Consider the following 17,957-nt stretch of genomic DNA (forward strand, 5'->3'; position numbering starts at 1 on the left):
GTGGTTTTGAACATAAAACACAGGATCTCTGAACACACCACAGGTGTGGCTTTCCTTCTGCACGTAAGAAAAAATACCAGAGTCAGACCCCTGACCACAACTTCTGCACCAGAAGGAAACCTTCACACGTGCTAGATACCATGGGCTTGGCTTGGTCAGCAGGTGGTTATTTTCAGCTAGTGAGGGGTTCTAGTTAGTTGACCAGCAGCCCGGGGGATCCAGCTGATGTTACTTTCCCTCCCTGATGTCCTCCCATCTTCACTGTTCAAAGTGTGAGTCCAAGTAGCTTCACTCCACTCAAAGCAGCGTCCGCATCTCCTGGGAGCTTGCTCTGGATGCAGTACCTCAGGCCCCCCTCAGACCAAATGAATCAGAACCCCCAGGGGGCTGGTACGCATGGTAAAGTTTGAGAAACAGTTTCCTACATGCTTTGTGGTGGAGACGCGGTCCCTTCCCAGACCCCACCTGCAGGAGACAGAGCTGCGCACAAGAGGGCACAGGTTCCCCCTCCCAGCCAGCATCTATTCAAATGAGCAACACACAATCACACTCTGCAGTTCTTAATATTATCATATTAAGAGCATTAAAAATGCAAGAAAGGATAATTAAGCAAAATAAATTAAACAAGGATCTTGAAATACACAGCCTTGGAAATACTTTTGTTGCCTAAACGCTTGCAAACATCTGTTAGCTGCTATCATGCTTGCTATCCTTTTCTGATATTCAAAGCACAAAATGTGGTCAAATACCAAATGTAAATAGCTCTGATTCGTAACCTTGTTTGTGCAGCAAAAGTCGGCCCTAAGGCCGAGGAAGGAACTCTATTGAAAGTCCACTGATCTTTGGGAGGAGCTTCTTGTTTGGGAACAGAGGTCGCCTGCTGGAGAAGCCAACCTCATTCATTCAATACCAGGGGTGAAGGAAAACAAAACAAAAGTATCTCAGACCCAAAAGGAACGCAGGGTAATTTACTGAATTTATTTCATCTCATCTCCCTTAATCATGTAAAAACAAAACCCAAAAATGTTCTACATTCTGGTTTGTGTCCAACACAATGTGCAAACTAATTGAGTGTAAAAAGCGTTGCTTTGCATTATATCAGTTAAAGTGAGTGTAACGATTGCTCTTCCTACCCCCGAGCTCTGTTTCATTTCCGTTTTTGTTATAATTCAGTCCATTCACAATATGTCATTGCAAACACTATTTGCAAAAGAAAGTATAAAAAACAGATTCTTTATTTCTTAGTGCATTTATTTTCATTTCCCCTCTCAAGCTCTCCACATTTATACCGTGCTTCCATCTGGAGGGCTTAAAAAAGTTATAGACGAAGTTACTATACATAATGAGGCGCACACTCATCTGGTATTTAGCCCAAGAATTTTATTGCCAGGTGTTGTGAAAGGAAAAAAAATACAGGCAAAATACCGTGCTGCATCTCGTTTCCAAACATTTCATATCATGTCTGAAAGTGTTCATTAATTTGGGAGGGAAGTGGCTTCCATGAGGCTTCCTTCACCGCCTCCCAGGAAAAGGCAAATGAGGGGGCTCTGCCCGTGGGAGGCCGCTGCACCCCAGCCCCGGTGGGTGTCTAAGTGCCCCATGATGCACAGCTCTGCTCAGGTCTGGGACCTGCCTGCCATCAACCCCGCAGACTCTGAGGGCCCAGCTCTCCAGCAAATAGAAACGGAGTCCCTCCCATGCTCAGCACTGGTGGGACAGAATCTGAGCACACAAACAAGGAAGTGGGAGCGTGCCCAAACCCACCTCCTATTTCAGGGGCTCTGATTTAGGGCGTAAAGGGAAAATGAATCCCAGGAGAGCTGAAGAACCAAACGCAAGGCCACTGTACGAGACCAGGGAGCCCCTCTGTGCCCACACTTAGATGGGGGCTGTATGCAGACTCTTTGAACTATTACACAGCAATTAAAGAATTAAAGGTCAGTCGTGAACTCACTTCCTCCTGGACTGATTCGTCACGTGGAGAGCCAAGCAGGTTTCGTTTGTAAGAAATAACTGCGAACATCCTTTCTTGATCAAAACTCTTCAGAGTATAGGGATAGAGGGTACATACCTCAATATCATAAAAGCCATCTATGAAAAACCTACAGCGAATATCATTCTCAATGGGGAAAAACTGAGAGCTTTCCCCCTAAAGTCAGGAATGCGGCAGGGATGTCCACTATCACCACTGCTATTCAACATAGTATTGGAAGTCCTAGCCACAGCCATCAGACAACAAAAAGAAATCAAAGGCATCCAAATTGGCAAAGAAGAAGTCAAACTCTCACTCTTTGCAGATGATATGATACTTTATGTGGAAAACCCAAAAGACTCCACCCCAAAACTGCTAGAACTCATACAGGAATTCAGTAAAGTGGCAAGATATAAAATCAATGCACAGAAGTCAGTGGCATTCCTATACACCAACAACAAGTCAGAAGAAAGAGAAATTAAGGAGTCGATCCCATTTACAATTGCACCCAAAACCATAAGATACCTAGGAATAAATCTAACCAAAGAGGCAAAGGATCTGTACTCAGAAAACTATAAAATACTCATGAAAGAAATTGAGGAAGACACAAAGAAATGGAAAAACGTTCCATGCTCATGGATTGGAAGAACAAATATTGTGAAGATGTCAATCCTACCTAGAGCAATCTACACATTCAATGCAATCCCCATCAAAATACCATCCACTTTCTTCAAAGAAATGGAACAAATAATCCTAAAATTTGTATGGAACCAGAAAAGACCCCGCATAGCCAGAGGAATGTTGAAAAAGAAAAGCAAAGCTGGCGGCATCACAATTCCGGACTTCCAGCTCTACTACAAAGCTGTCATCATCAAGACAGTATGGTACTGGCACAAAAACAGACACATAGATCAATGGAACAGAATAGAGAGCCCAGAAATGGACCCTCAACTCTATGGTCAACTAATCTTTGACAAAGCAGGAAAGAATGTCCAATGGAAAAAAGACAGTCTCTTCAACAAATGGTGTTGGGAAAATTGGACAGCCACATGCAGAAGAATGAAACTGGACCATTTCCTTACACCACACACAAAAATAGACTCCAAATGGTTGAAAGACCTCAATGTGAGACAGGAGTCCATCAAAATCCTAAAGGAGAACACAGGCAGCAACCTCTTCGACCTCAGCCGCAGCAACTTCTTCCTAGAAACATCGCCAAAGGCAAGGGAAGCAAGGGCAAAAATGAACTATTGGGACTTCATCAAGATAAAAAGCTTTTGCAAAGCAAAGGAAACAGTCAACAAAACCAAAAGACAACTGACAGAATGGGAGAAGATATTTGCAAATGACATATCAGATAAAGGGCTAGTATCCAAAATCTATAAAGAACTCATCAAACTCAACACCAAAAGAACAAAGAATCCAATCAAGAAATGGGCAGAAGACATGAACAGACATTTTTCCAAAGAAGACATCCAAACGGCCAACAGACACATGAAAAAGTGTTCAATATTGCTCGGCATCAGGGAAATCCAAATCAAAACCTCAATGAGATACCACCTCACACCAGTCAGAATGGCTAAAATTAACAAGTCAGGAAATGACAGATGTTGGCGGGGATGCGGAGAAAGGGGAACCCTCCTACACTGTTGGTGGGAATGCAAGCTGGTGCAGCCACTCTGGAAAACAGTATGAAGGTTCCTCAAAAAGTTGAAAATAGAGCTACCATAGGATCCAGCAATTGCACTCCTGGGTATTTACCCCAAAGATACAAAAGTAGGGACCCGAAAGGGTACGTGCACCCCGATGTTTATAGCAGCAATGTCCACAATAGCCAAACTGTGGAAAGAGCCAAGATGTCCATCAACAGATGAATGGATAAAGAAGATGTGGTATATATATACAATGGAATATTATGCAGCCATCAAAAGGAATGAGATCTTGCCATTTGCAACAACGTGGATGGAACTGGAGGGTATTATGCTGAGCGAAATAAGTCAAACAGAGAAAGACATGTATCATATGACCTCACTGATATGAGGAATTCTTAATCTCAGGAAACAAACTGAGGGTTGCTGGAGTGGGGGGTGGGGTGGGAGGGATGGGGTGACTGGGTGATGGACACTGGGGAGGGTATGTGTTCTGGTAAGCGCTGTGAATTGTGCAAGACTGTTGAATCTCAGATCTGTACCTCTGAAACAAATAATGCAATATATGTTAAGAAAGAAAAAAAAAGAAGAAGAATGTAGCAGGAGGGGAAGAATGAAGGGGGGGAAATCGGAGGGGGAGAAGAACCATGAGAGACGATGGACTCTGAAAAACAAACTGAGGGTTCTAGAGGGGAGGGGGGTGGGAGGATGGGTTAGCCTGGTGATGGGTATTGAGGAGGGCACGTTCTGCATGGAGCACTGGGTGTTATGCACAAACAATGAATCATGGAACACTATATCTAAAACTAATGATGTAATGTATGGGGATTAACATAACAATAAAAAAATTAAAAAAAAAAAGAAATAACTGCGAACAGTTCAGTGTGTGTTCTTTGGGGAAACTGAACTTACTATGGGATTATGCTGACAATTAGGTCTAATTCCATGTATAGAAGCACACAACAGAGTGAGGGGTTCAAGAAACATATCAGTGTCGGGGCATCACACTACGGAAAGATTGAATGTGTGACTGGGTTGCTCTGTGCATGGATGGGTAAAGAACCTGGGGGAGATCAGGAGTCTTGGGGTCCCCCAGCTAGTTTCCCACAGTCTCCTACAGTAAAGATTATGGCATTGAACCATCTGTCGAATGTTTTGGGAAGAGAAAGAAGTCAGGGAGTATTTTGAAACTCAAGCTATCAGACAACCCTGATCCCTTCATAATATCACTATGGGGCATGCGGGCTTGTCGTTCTCAGTAGACGTCCCCCGGTAGCTCGGCATGCCCTCTGTCCTGAGGGGACAGGTCGGACAGCCACACCCGCTAGGCCTCCCTGGTTCCGTGTCACCTGAGATGGGCGCAGCTCCAGGGCGTGCCCATCCGCTGTCCTCACTACAGATGCAGCTCACCAGACTGGATTTGCTGCCCATTGGCTTCTGCAAGAATGGGTTCAGGGCAACATCCTACATCCCACACGAGCTGACCACACTTCAGTCAGGGTTCTCAGGCCTCCCAGTCTCGTCTCCTCTTAGACTTAAACAAACCTTTTAGGACATTCCAAGCCAGAAGAACACTATCCTGGTCTCTGCCAGCATCTCAGGTGCTGAAATGTGTAGACCTCAGCAGAGCTTTTTAAGAGCATTAAAAATTAGAAATAGGAGGATAAAGACATGGAGATTGAAGGACTCTGAATGCTAGAACAAGAGCAGGTCGGCCACGAGCACAGGGAGGGAAAAACCACAGCCACTTACTCAGAATTTATGTTTCCATAAGTGAAACATTAGGATTCTCGTATGGAGAAGAAATTATTGATATGCGTGTTCCCTTAAGGAAGGCTTCTCAAGAGGCCCATTCCAGATTTAATAATAATCCATATGCTTCCCCTGAAATGGCAAACGGAGTCTTTGATTTCCTTATCATTGCTGCAGATACATGAATCATTAAGCTGCAAACCAGCAGAGGTTCAGTTTATCACACACCACCTAGAATATTTAATAAAATAAATTCTAAATAATCAATTCGTGAAGAGTCAACATCTCTTACACTTTTGTAATAAATGTCTACCTCTCGCATCCATCATAAAACTATACGTAAATTGTGGCAGCAAAGATGAAAGAGAAAGTCTCCGGTTTTCTCGTGCTGTCTTGTAAATACTTAAACACGGACAAATAACATCTGTACCCTCCCTACGGCCTCTATTCTAGGGGGATGTTGTCCCATCAAACACGGACAGGCTACTACTTTCAAAGCACTTCAGGCCTGAAGATGCAGGGGGTTCAGCCTTCCCCTCTTCCGTGAGAGCCTGATCATTTGACCCACCTACTCACAGCAAGGTCACATGCCTTTGGCTCAGCTGTCCCTGGACAGAGGAGCTCAGAGTGCATCACTGGGATTTGGCCTGCCCTCTCTACCGCACCATGAAGCAGGCTTATGGGAGAAACAGGACACTTCCCAACTGCCCTTGCAAGGGACATTATCTAGCTTCTCCAGACTGAGAACAAACGGGCCTATGCCACATGGACGTATTACCACAAGGAAAGAGAAAGAAGACATCCTAACTCCACCAGGACAAACATGATGAACAACACTGTCTGATGTGACAGCATGTCATGAACAAAAGTGTTATTTCCTTACAAAATTATAAGCCGAGCCTGATCATTGTCAGGCTGCAAACATGAGTCTAAAAACATAACAGTGCTCAGATATAAGAGGCAAGTCCCTAATCATCCCCCATCAATCTCTCACCAGTTTCCATAGCACCCTGCTCCTTCTGGAACCTGCTGCCATAATCTAGAACAGGGGTCGACAAGCTACATCCATGGTCCAAATCGGGCCTTCACCCTGTTTTTGCAAATAAAGTTTTATTGGAACACCCCCATTCCTTAACTATCGTCTATGGTTGCTTTCACACTGCGCCAGTGTGACAGAGACCATCTGGCTGGCAAAACTGAAACTGTTTACTGTCCGACGCTTCGCAGAAGAAATCCATCAATTCATCCATTCACTCAAAAAATGTTTATTAGGTACTTACCGGGTACCAAATGTGCAGCAAGTACCATGCCAAGTGCTGGGCTACAACAGGGGACAGAAGGTGCCCTGGGGGGCGGAGTTAAACAATGCAGGAACAGGGGGGAAGAGGGCCAGGGGAGCCGGTGTGCTCCGCAGGCAGAAACCCGCTATTCCCTCTCCTTCATGGCCAAGGGCAGAAGGACTGGTAGGCTCAGACCGTATCATCAGAGCTTTCAGCTAGATGTTTTTTAAAGGCGCTGGGAGTCGAGTAATGAATTACCAGACCAACTTGTAAAATTTTCCTTTGGACGTTTTTCTTAACGTCAGATTAAAACAAAACAAAACAAAACAAAAAACCCACGTGCCTAGGGCTGAGTCACCAAGGGAAGACCCTATCAGCAGCAGGAGAATGATTGTGCCAATCCTTTCCAAATGAACGGCCCTATCAATCATGGGAGGAGATACTAAAAGGCAGATCTTGGTTCAGTAGATCCAGGGTGAGGTCCGAGACTCTGCCCTTCTAGTGAGCTCCCAGGTGAGCCTGGCAGTGCTGACCGATGGGTCACATGGCTGTGCACATGCCCATGTGGCCCTCAGCTTTGGCATGAGTGAGATACGAGTGCTTTGCAGCAAGATGTAAAGGCATATCCCGAAGGCCATAAGGCGTTACAAGGTGTTGGAATGAAGACCCACAAAGAGGAAATGGAAGGTCTCTTCATCTCGTCGGAGGCAAACAAGAACCAGAAAGGTGCTCTTTCATGAAATCACCAGCTTTCCGTCTATGGTGCTGGCCTTGCACCCAGGAAGGGCCAGCAGAGAGCGGTTCAGCAGCAGCAGAACCCCAGCAAGTGCGCAGAGGAAACGAGGAGACCAGAAGCAGCCTCCCCCCGAGCAGCAGGGTGAGTTGCTGTCCCCTTCTCTTGCTTATGTACTAACCCGTTCCTCTGCCACTCGTCCTGGGTGCACAGAAGCCTGCCACCACCCCTCCATCTTCCCCATGATTTTTGCTGGTCTGTGGGAAACAGACCGGGGAAACCTGGGCCTGATGAGTTTCCCCTGTGTCGGTGACTACCCCATGTCAGCTGCAGGGGTCAGCCGCGACTCTCCTAGGATGGGCTGCAGATTCATGCCCTCTGAGCATGGACGGCACCCCACGGAGACAAGCCACAGCCGCGGATGACAGGAGTAAATTTCCCAGCAATGTCAGGGCATTGAAAGATGTGGAGAAGATCAATAATTTACTGTTCGGTCAAGTGAAGGCCAGAGATATTCTTTACCCAACACAAGCTGGTCATTTACCGAGGTGGGTGGAATATATATATCACGTTCTTAAAAGGCATCCCCAGCTTCTGGATGAGGCTGTAAATTATGCTTACAAAATCAAGGTTATGTGTCCTGAGTAACATCTAACTTTGCAGCTGTACGTTGGGGCCCAATGGAAAGGCCCTTGGGTGAATTTTGACAGTGGTGTTCAAGAGTTTCCATTGTAATTGAATATGCTAAAATTTCCATTCATGTCCTTGCGGGCTAATCTGCAATCATGTTAAGGGACTGTTATGATAATAATTAAATACAAGTTCAGCATACCAAGTTGATATCTTGCTGCTCTACCTTCAACAGGGAGTTTCTAGCTCAATAGGGCTCAAATCAAGTTTAAAAAAGGAAATTGCAAAATATTTTACAAACTGTAATCTACCAGAGAGATGAGGAAGGCAGAAACTACAAACACGTCTCTTGCGAAATCTTCCTGACACCTCTTCAAACATCACTGGTGGGAGGCCTGCTTCCTGGGGGCAGCAGGCTCTAAGGGCAAGGCCTGGGCCTCTGGCAGTCCTAGTGACCCCCAGACTCTCTTTTCAGAGAGAGCAAGAGGGTCCCCAGGCCTGGCAGCCCTTAGGTTTGCTGGGAAACTGCCAGGAGTGTCCTCTCTGTAGCCATGGCCAGTGTCCTTCCTGGTTTTTATGGTTCCTGCGTCGATTATGTGTCTGGAGATAAACCAACTCCCTTCCTCGAGGCTTCAATGAGACCAGTACCCAAGCAGCCAAATCTCTATCTGCAAAGACTCAACGGAAACTGCTCTGATGGTCAGAGGGTTGCCGGATAAAATACAGGACACCCAGCCCAGTGTGCGTTTCAGACAAGCAACAAATAAATATGTTAGTGTAAGTATGTCCTGGGTAATTGCATGGGACATACTTGTACTGAAAACTTATTTATTGCTTATCTGAAATTCAAATGTCACTGGACATCGTGTGTGTGTGTGTGTGTGTGTGTTTGCACGAAATCCAGCAACCCCGCGTAGGGAGTGTGAGCACACAGACCCTCATGCCAAAGTGAGCGTGTCCTGGAGCTTTCAAGCTATGGCTTCAAGACGGACAGACGCTGACAATTCTTAGTGGGGGAGAGAAACGCAGCTCGTTGTCCCTCAATTTAGGTTGACATGGGAATATAAAAAGCTCCTATAGGACCCAGGTGACATCAGGGCTAAGAAGTGACAGCAGGTCCTGCAAGTATTCAGAGTGTTGGGGGACAAAATCCCACCCACTGGAGGGCGAGAGGCCTCCAGATCTTCTCGCAGTCTCCGGGGGCCGAGGGAGCCAGGTTCCTGGGCTGGAGGAACAGGGAGGGAGGGGCTCTTTCTCCTCTGACTGATGGGGGTTATAAAGAAGGGAGGCCCACTTGTACTAAAAGACCTTCCTTATCCCCCATCTCACTTGAGACCCGTGCTTGGGCGCATGGCGCTGCATCTCAAACCCCACACTCCCAGGCCTCCCGGGTCTAAGCACATGTCTTCTGGGTATCAAGGCGTTTTGAAAGCCCATGTGGTCTGGTGATGAGGAAACTGGGAATTTGCAATCCGACAGAGCTGGGGTAGTATCTCGACTCTGTTACTGACCAGCTGGGTATCCTGGAAATTAATCACGTCTTCCACAAGGATGAGGAAAACGGCATTGTTTACTTCATGGGAACGTTGCCAAGTCATTGCTCAAGATGGTGCACACCAAGCGATGGGGGCTGAACAGGTATTCAGTAGGTGTTTGATAAATGCTGCCATACTTGTCATTGCTGTTGTTAACTGCCTTTGGTCAGGGAAGACAGAGCCTTAAGAAAAAGAAGCAAAACCGCCATCCTGGCCAGGCCTCCATGAGCTCAGCAGAATGTGAACCGAGGTTATTGCCGTTTCAAAGCGTAGCTAGTTTAATGTTATTTATTAGTTAAAATTTAATTATATGAGTTGGGTAGGGACATGTCACCAGGGATGCTAAGTAATTAGAAATTAAAGAAAGACTATGGATTCAAGTTCCTGAATTGATTCCACCAAAACACATCCAGGTAACAGGAAATTAGGTTTTAACGTGTTCGCGCACCAGCAGAACACGACACAAAAACTCAGATGATTAAAAGCCAGAAGAGAACTGAGTGAGATCCTCTGAGGTGCCGCTGAACAGGCCGGCTCGCTCCGCTGGAGGCATCATGAGACCAGAGCACCTCAGCCACCAGCGCGGAGGCAGCAGGATCAGAAACCAAAGACCCGAGTTCAAGTCCCCATGGGGATAAACATGTCTGACTCACACGACTCAACGGCAGGGGTGGGGCAGGGGGCTCAGATGAGGGGGTGCCTGTGAAAGCAGCCGGTCACTCAGCAGATGCCACTGCTCAGAGCAAGGGCCTGCGGGTGACCGGTCCAGACCCCGTCCTCCGAGAGGGGAAACAAGCTCATTCCAACACTCCAAAGCCTCTGGGGACAGTTACCACATCTCATTGAAATGTCCTGTTTTGTATTTCTGTAAGTTTTTCAAGCATGATGCTGCGTCTTACCTGCCTCTCTCTATTCTTCCCTTAATAGGCCATCTAGCGCCTCGATACCAGATACAGACTTTCCTGTATCCAGAAAATACTAGGTACTTAATATATGTTTATTGAACTGGACAGGGTAGTGTCGAGTCCAAGAGAACACTTCCTGAAAAAAGGTACGGATGGAGGGCTATGGAAATGAAAGGGAGGGCATGATTACTTCCCGCTGGAGAAGGCCAGGGAAGATGCCCCGGAAGCTTCAGAAATCTCGACGGGGATGTGGGAGAACACCGGTTGGGAACAAGGAGGGCCACGCGGTAGAGACCGGTGGGTGCGTGGCGTGTCTGGAGGGGAATGGAGGGAGATCAAACACCACGGACCGGAGCCACATTAGCATCTACGAGAAGCAAGAAGTAGTTGTTCTATCCAAAAGCACATGGGGGCAACATGCAGACTCACATGCCCCTCCGTGAGCTTCAGCTGCTCGGCCACCTTACCTCCTCCTTATCTATTCCTAGCTATGTTCCATACATGTTTGTGGCTGCCTATTTTAAATAGACTCCATCAGTTGCAAGCAAGATACCTATTTATCTTACGGCTGCAAGCAGAGCTGGAATGATCTAGCATCACCACAAGGCAGACAGTACTTCATGCCCTGTTAATTCCTAATGTGGTAACTACAATATCATTCCTACTTTTGAAAGAGGTGCTTTTTTTTTTTCCTTTTTAATACGTGGCCTAAGTGTCCAAATAAAGAACATCACTTCTAATGAGGCTGAGTCCAAAAACATAACCTTGTTACCGCCGCCGCTGGGCTCACAACAGGCTTCGGGCTTTCAGGCAGTCGGTCAAGAAGTCAAAGCGACTCTTCATTCTTTGAGGCAGTACAAACAGGTCAGCAAAACTAAACTTTCTCTTCGCTGCTGCAAATTCCAATCAGAGGTGATGCCTGGTATCTCTGCCAGGCAGATGGCCCCAGGCCGGGGTTCCTGTCCACCACAGCACGGGCTCGGCGGGGAAGGATGTCTCTGTCCATGCTGCCTACAAGTGAGCCAACAGCCTCTGTCTGTGACCACCCACTGGCTCCCAAAGCAGGACATCTGTGGCGAGGCGTGCCTTATGATGAGAGGAGAGAAGGGCTCACCCCTGGGAGGCGAACATCTGGTCTGCGTGGGGCTGGGAGAGGTTCTGACGCGGTGCAATTCTGACCACCTGTTGCTTTAAATCACGTTAGCTAAGTTTCGACAGACTGTCACTGCCGATCGCCGTGTCCCACCCCTACCTGTTGCTTTCTCGCTCCCGCCAGTACCTCTCTCCCTGTGTTTATGCCACTTCTTTGCATCTGAGTCTGCCTGAGGGATGCTTCCTATGTGTTCCGCGCGAGGACGTGCAGTTCCTCCAGCACACTCCTCCTGACCCGACGTTGGAGCTGCGGGCTTGAATTTTTTGTCCCCCTTTGAGAATGGGTCGCTGCATCTTCAATACCTATCACAGTGTGCTGGATGGAAGGCATTTGACAGCTGGCTGATGGGTGGAGGGTATGTGCCAACTAGATCTGAAAACACCACAGACCCCTCCAGAACTCCCGGGAGCAACAGGTGTCAGGGCAAGTGCTTTTGCCGTCCAACCAGGCGAACCTCGACTCAAGGCCCGGCCCCACGCTGATTCGTGGCAGGACAGGGGGCGGGAGAAACCCTACCTGGGGCTCAATCTTTTCATCTATGAGATGGGTATAAGAATAGGTATTTTACATGGATGTTTCGATGAGGGGTGAATGAGATAGTAGAGCTGGTATGTAGATAGGGGATTCATAAGCCAGCAGCCATTGCTCTACTAAGTGCGGGGCTCCTGCCTGTTGTGGGAACCTGGCAGCGGAGGGGTCAGGAGGTAGACAGCCAAGTGCTGGCCTAGGTTCTGAAATACCCGGCACTCTCAGGAGAGAGGTATGGTGACGGGGCAGAGGACAGCGCCATAAGCTTCTGGGGCCAGAGAACAGCTCCGTGAACTTGAAAAGTATGTGAACTCTTCCGGCTTGGCCCAAAGACTTCACCCAGCTCACCTAATCCAGGGTGTGGCAATCCCGGAGGCACAGGGACACTTCAGATCTGCCCCTCTGCTCTCAGGGACTTTCCTCCCCCCAGAGCTCCTACCTCCATCAAGGCTCCAGAGAAGCAGGCACGAATCTACCTGGGGAGCAGGGCCAACCTCAGGCCTGCTGCGATTTCATCTCATGAAACGTTGACATCACAACCACCTTCTTTTTCCTCCCTGCCAACCTTTGTCGTCCCTGGAAACCTTATCGAGCTAGCTTCTCCATGGCTTACAGACAAGACAACTAATCGTGGACTTAACAGCTCGTCAGCTTCAAAAGCGGCTGCCCCCATCCTGTGCCTGGCTGAGAAAATCAATGTGCTTTTGAGCTGCCGTGTGTTCCTAGGGCCCCAGCCTCGGAGAACAAAAGAAGGTGGACTGCCGAGCAGTTCCATGGACAGGGCTGGAAGTTTTCCTGGCCTGAGGGAAGGCTTATAGCAAGTGATATGTTAAACGGTAGATCCGAATATCTTTATCATGCCCTTGAACTGAGGAAACCAGCTCAAGTGGTAGAAAAATCACAGCTCTGAGACCCTGTGCAGGACCGTCTGCCGCCCTCTGCTGTAGGCGCAGGGTCTGGACGTACTGAGTCAACGGGAACCACCCAATTGCATCCACTGAAGGAGGAATCGGCGTTCCCAGGGGGAAGCCTCCTCCCATGAGATGCAAAACTCCATGTATGTCCACATGGCCATTTCCCAGGTGGAAAGAACCACCTGCCCCCTGTCCCCGGATGACCTCTGGGCTTCCCAGCCACCAGTCCAGATCAGAGCAAATGCAGGAAATGCCCAGTGAGATGCGGGGATGTTCTTGCCAAAGATGTCTTTCTTTGGAGCTGTTTTAAAATTATGCCCGTGGTAGACAACCCACCACAAAGGACTTTCACTAACATGATGTGCTCATCCCCACAAATAACTAAGAAAAGCCCAGTTCAAATTGAACAGGGTACCATCTATCATCCATCAGTGTACAAGAGGGTAGGGAAGAGACGGTAATTCTCAGTGCTGCTGGGCATGTAATTAGCACAGCCATTTGCAATGTCCAGTAAAATGCAAGATGCTCAGACCTTGTGCCCAGCCGTTCCAGCAGGTCCGGGCTGCACACGTGGACAAGCCTCTTTCCTGAGGCACTGTGATGTTGAATCGCTGGACAGAATCTAGAAGTCCGCTGACTAGGGAGTGGCTCACATGCTTCCATGGTGGGATACTACCGAGCAGCGGGCACAGTCAGTGCTCACTGACTTACTCAGGGGAACAACTCCCTGAACTCCGTGGAAGCAGCCACCACACTTGCCCGCCCGAGGTGGCCCTGGCCTCCCTCTCGAAGAACCGGAAAGCAGGCCCCTTGTGTGGCCGACCAAGGGTCTCTAAGTCCCTCTCCCGTTCCCACTCCCCACAGCCACTTATGCTCAGCAAATCACGGAGACCCCTTGCTGTCCGGCCCCTTTCCTTCCCCTGGGTCCCAAGGGTCCCAACGTCCCCCATACAGGGGTCTGCAAGGGAGACTGTAAGCGCGAGCCGCAAAGAACTCCAAACACAAACATGGCCTAAAAATAACCACACGTCATTCTGATTCCATCCAGTGACAATTCTAATTTATCACGTGAAGGAAGAAAATGAACACTGGCTTTTTTTGGCCCTGGGCTTCTGAGCTGCTGCTGGGGGAGAGTTCCACCCTGCCACTGCAGATGACCGAAGTTCCTGACCTACGTATGACCGAGGATGAGGCCTGCCAGAGACCTGCGGGCACCGGGACCGTCTGTGCAGCTCTGGAGTGAGCTCCCGCAGACCCTGCAAGTCCCAGCAAGAGCCCCGCGCGGGTCCCGCCCACTCTGCTCCGTGCCCCCCCCATCCCTCCAAGCTCCTGTGCCCTCGGGGCCCCCCGCAGCCATGGCTGGGCAGCTGGCAAAATCACCAGTCACCGTCCTAGAACTAGGTCCAGCACGTTCAGGGCGATCTGCATTTTCATGTCTCACCAGCTGACGAAAGCACGCTGTGCAAATAACAGAACGCGAGAGAACGTACAGAAGCAGAATTTCTTGTGTCGGGGCTTTTCTTTGTTCAACATCATAAAGCATTGTTACTGGGTGTTTAAAAAAAAACACAAAAACATAAAACAAAAGTTATCTCTCTCCGTGGGGTAATATAATAAAAGCCACTGGATGCTATTTTTAACAGCCATAAAAGCACATGATTAATATAGAAAAAGTCATAATGACGAAGTGCGTCACAAAAAACGTCAGCCTGGAGTGGGAGCCGTGGAAGTCAAGTGGGCTTATGGTCCAAGTGATCAATCCCGGCAGCCTGGGGGACACAACACACCAGTGGCCTCCAGGATCCCTCGCTTCCACCAGTATGAAATACCAGCTGGATCCCAGGCCAGCTTCTCAGCTCCTGGCCTGACGCAGCACCGTACCTACAGGGAAGATCCTTTACAAGGACCAGCAAGCAGTGCAGAGAAGTGGGTGCTCTCTAACTAGCAGGCCAAGAATGCACCACGATTCACACCCTCTCCCTCTACCACTGTGGCACGTGGCTCAGGCCCTCAAACAAGGAAGGGACCCCAGGAGAATGTCTCCACAGCTGCCCAAGAGTGAGAGCCTGTGGTATGACAACAAAGGCAAAGAAACCAGCCTGCACCCTGTCTTCCCCCAGGACCCAAACCGAAGTTTGCACAGATCCCAAGACTTGTCCTGCAGCACCCACCTCCACCCCAGCCGCAAGAATCCCTCATGCCCTACGATCCCATCTAATTATCTTTAACACCTTCGAGTTCCCTAAGGTCAGAACACCCAGAGGGAAACAGAGAGGCCGTCAGTAGAGGGAGACAAGCCAGGCTCTGGTTGGAGATCACCAGCTCCCAAGGGTCCCACTCAACAGAGGTAGGTCCAGGCCACCTAGAGAGGGAGACCTCAGGCGGCTCCCTCCTCCCTCGTCCCTGCAGGCTCCTCCGTGACACATACAACACAGGATTCTGCAGGAACCTTGCAAATCCCAGTCTACACACCAAGGACTCCCGAGAAACAGGAGCACTTTAGCTAAATCTGGCCTTCATGGAAAACTTAAATGGAGACTATTGGCTAAGAAAGCAGAAAACAAAGCAAAACAGCAAACGGGGTCTTGGCAAACAAAAAATATTTTTGACAGAGGTGACTGGCAGCAAATTACTCCAAAGCAATTCCATGTCATTGCAGCCCAGAAACAACATTTGGGGAATAAGAGAGTCTTTCTGCCCTTTACCTCCACTCCCTGGACCTTCAGCTTCATGTGGTCCTCTCTGGTCGTCTTCCCGTCTTTCCTCTTTTTCCAGCAATACCCATCCTTCCTGTACTTCACTTTCTTCCTGTTGTAGAGGATCATTGAGCCATTCTGTGGTCTGGAAGCAATAAATGGTTAAGTTACCAAGAGAACCAAGCAAAAGACAAATTTATGAAGAAAGATGTCGTAGACCGTAAAAGTCTCTACAGAAAAGCAATATTCCACATTTGCTGGGACATAATTTTTCACCTTTTACTGCAGCTCCCTGGATTAACCATGTTTTATGGCCAGCCAAAATTTGTTTGTGGATTTGGTACCTAATGAATTAAATGTGTCAATGATAGGCTTAAAAAACATCCCCTTAGTAATATCCACCACCTAATCAAGATATATGATGTGGGGGCCTGAGCTCTGCACTGAAAAGTAGAAAAAACAGCAAGAGAAAGCAAAAAGAGCCGGGGGTGTTGTGGCAGGCTGCAATATCTTATCTCTTGTAGAAAGATTTTCTACACATTTTTTAATCCATCACCCAGCATTAGGAAATAAATAAGTTGAACGTGGACGCTAGATGACTATGTTAAGAACAGACCAATGGAAGGACTAGTCGTCCAGGCTCTTGATTCATTGCCCGCATTTAGATCACTGCAAGATTCGGAGGAACATCTACAGCCCTTCTTCTCAAGCCAGCTAAGTACCTGATTCTTTCACATTTGGGCTTCAGCTGTGGGAAGGCTCAGCCCTGCCCAGTAAATTTGTCTATTTGGTCCACAACCACCCTGACCTTAGGTCCACAACCACACTGCCCACTTGCTAAATGCTGAGAGTGGACGGTCGCTCTAGTGCCATTCAAAAAGAACGAACCAAAAGAACCCTGACTTTTCCTAAAAGAAGTCATGCCCCAACCCCAGAGAGCAGAGGATGTTCACCTGCACTCCGCAGCCGCAGCGGGCACATACTGTGGCTTGGAAACACCAAAAAGAGAAAGAACTAAACTCCTCCAGCAGCACATCCATGGTGAGCCACTTCCAGAATGAAGCTGCAGCAGGGGTGGGCACCCCAGCCCTCAAGGAAGCCTGCGAATCCCCTGAAGGCTCACAGCACACCACTCATGCCCCATGGCCAGCTCCGCATCCCTCTGAGAGTGAAACCCCAACCCAGAGGAAGGGGCACGGATGAGTCTGTGCGCCCAGGAGACCAGCCCAGGCACGTCTCACTCCCAGCCGTGGCGCAAGGGCTCTTCACGCAAACCAGGCAAAGGAGGTGGTTTCTTCCAGGGCCAGTGGGCTTCTGTGTCTCTGCTACAGCGGAGGTGAGGGTCAGGCCAGCCAAACTTCCCCGCGGCCCAGGGCAAGAGCCCCCACCCCAGTGTCCCCTTCCCCTGGACGAGGGGGCATTTCACAAGCAGGCACCCAACACTGGCCAGTGAGGTCTTACTTTTCCATCGTCTATAGGGGAAAAATGTCACACTGGGGTAACAGCGGCTAATTGCCATTCCCACCCAGCCGGCTGTGTCCTTCGGTAGCAAGCTGACGACCCAACAGCAATTCCACTGGAAATTATAGACTTTCAACAGTGTCTCCCAATACTTCATTGTTTGCCGATCATGGTGCAACTGGTTTGTGTCACCGTTGGTTTCCTCCCTAAGTCTGGCCAACTAAAACAATTGGGAAATGGCTTCACACACTTGTCACAATGCTGTCACCTGACCGTCTGTCTCGCACTTACTTACAAGTCTGCACTGAAAACCTCACAGTATTCTTCCATTTCTAAATGGCAAGGAAGCTTGAACGTGGGGCGAGCTGTGCCTGCCTCTTCCCACTTCAGCCCTCCTCTAGGTTCGTACCCTTGCAGTCAAATGCTCTAGCACTGAGCTCTACCCCCTAAGTCTGTACCCTTGGGAGAGCGCAGTGTCCAACTACGGTGTTCAGGGCCGTTGCTTCAGGAGTAAGCAAAGGAATACATCTGATCAAATCGACAGGTTCTGCATTCGTCTCGCTCCCTCCACACAGGAATGAAGACATCCATGAGAGTGTTGCAGGGACCCCCTTTGGGGGGACTAGTCTCTTGCAACATCAATCCAATCCAGCTGCTTATGAGCAAAAAGGCTTCACGTAGATCTGCTCCATCCTCCCGCCCTTTCTAAACACGGTCAGTGGGACACCTGAGAGGCTCAGCTGGTTAAG

General features: G+C 48.6%; 1 protein-coding gene across 12 annotated transcripts in view; it reads right to left on the reverse strand.

Annotated features, from left to right (window-relative positions):
* CAMTA1 (calmodulin binding transcription activator 1) overlaps positions 1–17,957 on the reverse strand; it is an 843,552-nt gene that overhangs the window by 408,213 nt on the left and 417,382 nt on the right. For all 12 annotated transcript variants that reach the window (XM_078073844.1, XM_036064530.2, XM_036064529.2 and 9 more), the window contains one exon: positions 15,757–15,892. In XM_078073844.1, the coding sequence (XP_077929970.1) occupies positions 15,757–15,892 (136 nt within the window). The remainder of the gene's footprint in view (positions 1–15,756; positions 15,893–17,957) is intronic.

This window comes from Halichoerus grypus, chromosome 5 (assembly GCF_964656455.1).
Source record: "Halichoerus grypus chromosome 5, mHalGry1.hap1.1, whole genome shotgun sequence".
NCBI classification, from domain to species: Eukaryota; Metazoa; Chordata; class Mammalia; order Carnivora; family Phocidae; genus Halichoerus; species Halichoerus grypus.